The sequence below is a fragment of the Henckelia pumila genome, chromosome 3 (assembly GCF_033568475.1).
Source record: "Henckelia pumila isolate YLH828 chromosome 3, ASM3356847v2, whole genome shotgun sequence".
NCBI lineage: Eukaryota > Viridiplantae > Streptophyta > Magnoliopsida > Lamiales > Gesneriaceae > Henckelia > Henckelia pumila.
Genome location: NC_133122.1, coordinates 196,187,552 through 196,193,288, shown reverse-complemented (window position 1 = coordinate 196,193,288; position 5,737 = coordinate 196,187,552). Strand labels below are relative to the sequence as shown.

The 5,737-nt window shown below is 31.3% G+C and overlaps 1 protein-coding gene across 1 annotated transcript; it reads right to left on the bottom strand.

Moving 5' to 3' along the window:
* Positions 1-1,622: 1,622 nt before the first annotated feature.
* LOC140892176 (peroxidase 27-like) lies at positions 1,623-3,541 on the bottom strand. Its single transcript, XM_073300943.1, has 4 exons — positions 3,288-3,541; positions 2,799-2,984; positions 2,536-2,701; positions 1,623-2,406 (listed from the first exon to the last, which is right to left on the bottom strand). The coding sequence occupies exons 1-4, from the start codon at positions 3,501-3,503 to the stop codon at positions 1,994-1,996; spliced, it is 981 nt and encodes a 326-aa protein (XP_073157044.1). The 5' UTR covers positions 3,504-3,541; the 3' UTR covers positions 1,623-1,993.
* Positions 3,542-5,737: the final 2,196 nt, after the last annotated feature.

Genomic DNA, 5,737 nt, shown 5'->3' with positions numbered 1-5,737 from the left:
AATTTACTAAAATAGTATTTGTCACCTCTAAAAATAAGTGATTATGAATTTTTTTTCTTAACAAATTTGTTTAAAAAAAAAACATAATCACTTGTTTTCATAGCTAGGTTGCAAGTTAAGAAAAAAATTCATAATTACTTATTTTTTGAGGTTGCAAACGGTTACTTCGATCCTACCTCATGGGGTAGGTGAAACTCTTTTATTGGTTCAAATCATGGGAGCCCACATCAATTTTGTGGGACCCGCATAATTTAACCAATCATATGTTTCTACCTATTACATAGGGTAAAACCCATGGGTAAGATGAAATTTTCCGTTGCAAACACTATTGTGAATCCATTTCAAATCACAAACATATGAGAATTGAGATAATATCTTATTGTGGTGGGTATGTATTGTGCCAACTGCCTAGTCTTTTTAGATAAGATATATAATTAATATTCGTAAAGTATCATTATTACCGCTCTTTATTTATAAACTATATATTATATATTTCATAATCAACATGTGGTACGTCATAAGACACGGTACTCGAGACTCCGTCTAATCCCAAAATAAGCCTGCTAATATAATTGTTCCAAATTCATTATAAAATCAAGTCTGAAATTGCATGGTTATTTATTTAATGTTAGGGATTATGTAAATTAAATTTATTATGATATTAACATACGTAACTATGCCTGCTAAATATCTTGACTTTTACTAGGTCAAACCTCATCAACAATTTTTTTAAAAAAATACTTGATTGACAAAATCACCTTAACCAAGCGAAATAATCGGACAGATTATATTAAACAAGTCACCTAATCATCATCATCTTACAATTACTATAATTATATAATACGTCGGACGCGTCAAGAAATAATTTAAAAATAAAAATAAGTTTGAAGCAATATTGTGTTTTCTAAGATAAGGATGGCCAACTCGATTCCCATATATATATATATCCTTTCTTCCGACCTACTTGCTATAATTAACATAAGAGTTTTAGTGTCTTGTGAGATCGAGGGTGTCACGAATCTATATCTACGAGACGAATTGACTGGACACATGTTTATAATGAAAAGTAATATTTTTTTTGTATATATATAATTAATACTTATCATGGATCGAATAAGATATCGATTTGTTTCACAAAATTGATCCATGAGATTGTCTTATAATTAGAGTTTTTGAAACTATATATAATATAATTAAGCTCTGCTACTTGAACATTTGGCTATTTTAATTTGATATTAATTCTAATTTTGGGTAAGATCAAATTAAGTGTGTATCTAACTATTCACATTTGTACATGGAGTCCATTATTATTATTATTATTATTATTATTATTATTATTATTGTTGTTGTTGTTGTTGTTGTTATTATTATTATTTGGACTAAACATATAAAGAGTAGGTCTGTTTGTGAAACAGTGTCGCAAATTTTTATTCGTGAAACGGGTCAATCATTCATAATTATAATGAAAAGTAAATTTTTTTTATGAGTGACTCAAATAAAGACTCGTCTCACAAAATTGACTTGTGAAACCGTTTCAGAAGAGCTTTTGTGTGACGTGTAAAATATCATTCAGCATTAACTTATTCATTGCCAAAACATGCAATATAGTCAATTGTTCTCCAGTTAAAAATACAATACTCACATGATCTTCTTACAATTAATTTGCTTCACAAACAGACACATGTTCAATCACGCGCGAATCACCAAGAAAGTAGGTTCACAATCGAATTACAAATACAATAATCACATTGTCTGCCTTACATCTTTTCAGCATGAAATCAGACTTCTTTTAGAGACGAATGCGTACTATCCATTACTTACGAATGATACGCATATAGCACACAAGGTTACATTATTATTTCCTCCGATCCAAACTTAACATCAAAGTCACCAAGTTTCCAAAAGAGAAAATGTTTTTCGGACTTTAAAAAAAAACAAGTATTTTCAAAAAATTGATTTTGAGGAACTGATCAGGTTTTTTCACATGAAATTCTTAGTTTACCTTTGTGCAAACTTTCCTGATTTCGCCAGCGTATTTACCGGTAAGCACGCCAATTCTCCCCATTTTCACCATGGAATCACCAAAATCCTTGAAGAAAGTAGGTCCATATTTGATAGATTGATAGGTGAGATAGTCTCTTGTCACCTTATTGTTTAAAAGGGCTGCATCCGATTGGAAAAGTCCACGGTTTTTCGACACTAATGTGAAATATGACACGTCGAATTTCAAGGAACTCCCTGGATCCATCTCTACTATGGTGTTTTGATCTCCAGGAGGACATTTCTTCTTTAGTTGTACGACGTATGCCGGATCCAACGTTGGATCCGACGCACCGTTCTTACCGTTGAAGTTGTAGAGACGGTTGTTGAATGAGGAACAATGGGATACTCCAATTGTGTGACTACCTGGTTAATTAATACATGCATCAAAACTATTAAAATACAAAATTATTGCAACAAATTAATGAATTCATCTAGCTAGTCTTGAATAAACCCTAGTTTCGTTTGATAGAGCTGGAAAGATCAATGAAGTACCTGATAAAACAACAAGATCCTTGACGTTTAATCCTCTTTGTTGAAATCCTTGTATCAACGTACTAATGTTTGCAAAAGGTGGTAATAAGTTAATCAAGGCTTCAGTCAAGATCGATACCTTTCCATCTTTTCGTCCCAATTCGACTTCCCAAAATGGCCCCAAAATCTGATCAGCACATGCATAGAAAACAATTCATATTAATGTATAAATACATGTAATAAAACCCATGAAAAACCTATATATATATTTTTTATTTATTTACCTCAAAGGTTACATCCCTGGCTACTAGGGCTAGTATGTCAGCACATGAAACCACATTGGGGCAAGCTTTCTCCACCGCAGCCTTCACTTGATCTATTACTTCAAATCCTCTCAAGCTAAGATTTGGAATAGCGTCCTTCTCAGATTGTTTATTTGGAGACTCCAACAACACCGAGCCATCACAACCCTAAACGGGCGATAAAACGACCACAAAAAAAAAGTTGTTAATTTTGTGTATATTGTAAGCACAACAACATAGACTATCTATCATGCATAAGCCGGAAACATGCATGCAAGTATTAAACCTAAAAGACATCAAAAAGATTTTGAAACCTCAAATAAATACGTGCATGGAAACATTATTATTATTATAGTCTAGCCAATTGATACACACACACACACGACACACAGAGAAACATGAGTTTTGTATAGTGAATTTGACATCATAAAATTTTTTGAAATTCAAATTAAAAGTGAGATGATATATTACCCTGACGAAGCAATCATGAAAATGCATTCTTAACAAAGGAGCTGCGAGCGTAGGGTCTTTGTGTATGACTTGGGATGTAACCCATTTGACAATATATTCAAGTTTCGGGCATCTTGCCCCGTAATACCCAACTTTCAAGCCCTGTCCCTTTGCAACTGCACCAAAGACAAAGCATCCTATGACGGCCAACTTGAAGAAGAAATTTAAGGAAGCCATGCAATTATTTTCTTAGGAGAAAGCCTCTATAAGTTGTGTTTAATTCTGTACCGGATGAAATTATAGTGAAGCGGGAGACTTGATTTTATAGTGCCGAAAATTGGCCTAAGATTCATTCAAACAGTCGCCTAAAAATAATCCAAGTCGGTGGGGTTAGGTATTATGCTACTCTCATCACAGAGACACTGAGGTTTCTATCATTTTTAAAAGATCTCATTTTTTGTACGCATTGAAGAAAGAAAGTTGAAGTTATTTCTTTATAAAAAAAAAAGGTGAAGTGGATTTGGAATTATACTTGTCATATTTTCGTTCCAAACTATTGAATTTGTGAGGTGATAGATAGTGTTATGTTGCAGTATAATTGTAATTAATTTTACGTGCAACAAAAGTAATTGTAATTTCAAAGATAATGTATAAGTATGTATGTAATTTTCATTACATATATAATATTTTGTATTAATTTATCTATGTAGGTTTTTGAGAAAATTATATTTTTGTCCTTGTTAACTTGAATATATAGTTTTATTTTTTTTAGTTTTATTATCGGTTAATTTATGGTCCTAGTCCACTAATTTGTAATTTTTAAAATTTTATCCATTTTTCACCGGAGCGCTGATGTGGTACCAAAAATAATGATGGGTTCGATGCCACGTGTACGCTTCATTGAAAAATGACCAAAATCGAAAAAAAAAGTTACAAATGAGTTGACTAATTAAGATGTGAGGACAATTACTTCATATCTTTGTAATCTATATCAAGATTGTACTTATACTCTAAAAATCCGTGAATTGAGCTATAAGATGGAAAAAAACATGCAAGTTACAAGATAAAAAATAGGGAAAATTGCAAATTTGATCCGATAATTTTGTCACTTTGTGGTTTTAGTCATCTATGTTTTCAGATTTCAATTTTAATAATTTTTCGTCGAAAAACCATGTGTACGTGATTCAAAACACGGCAACTCTACATCAATGGTGCATTAGTGTCACATCAGCATTACGTCGGAAAAAAGACTAAAATTGCTCAAAAAAACAAAAACAAATAGAGCGGACTAAAACGAAATTTGACAACATAGATGACCGAAATCATTATAAAATGACAAACATAAAAGACTAAAAAAAATTTCATAAAAATATGACTTTTCCTTGTTTTCTATGAGTACATTAATGATGATAATGTACTTAAAAATAGTACAAATGAGCCTCGTTAAAGAAATTTTGGAGCCAACATCAAACATTAAAACAAAATATCTCAATCAAGTTGTTAAAGGCAAAAGAGTAAAGGCTGGATCAGTTACAAGTTGACCAAGTAAAATGCACCATACTTTTATAATTGTCGGATAATAATTGGCGTGGTGTTGATCTGATCAATAAATATTAAGATAACCAATGTTCATTATTATTATTATATTATATATTGTTAAAATATATACGTACACACACACATATATATATATATATATAGAATATATATAGGGAGTATATAGACTTTCTCATATGATACGTACATAGGATTACATATGACATATGGAGCCACCGATGATATTTGACTATCATTAAATATGTGTCCATTTAAAAATTACGTACGAAAGGCCTTGGAAAGTTTCCTCTCTAAATACCAATTGCACATGGTTTAATCCCTTCAACTTCAACATAATGTCGCAGAAAATCGAGCTTGGTCAGAATATTTGTATTTTTCTCTATTATATTCAAATTTTGTATTTGAATCACGCGGTGGCGTTCGGATGTGAACAAAATCAGAATTTATACATTTTAAAACAAAATTGTATGATCAATTTCGGCATTTGCCATAAAATTTGTTAATCTATGTTATACATTACGTGATCAAGATCACAATTGATGCATTTTCCGAAAGTGGTGCAGGTTCGTAAAAAAATACGGGGAGCACAGATAATCTAATTATATATATTTAAGAAAAAGAGGATCGTGGTAGTATTTTTTAGATTGGATTATTAAATTGATAAATAAAATTAGACATAGACAAAGGGACAACAACTTGGATAGCACATTGCTTAATACATTGTCAATAACATTATGATCCTTATTCGATTATAGGTTGGATTAAGATGTCACGACCCAAAGTTAGAGTTTTCCTTTTTTTTTTTTTTTTTCTTTTTTGGGACACAGACCCAAAGGTTTTTTTTTTCCTTTTTTATTTATTTATAATACATACCCAAATTAAGTTAGTTGGATCAGTTAATCTAGAGTTGGGCA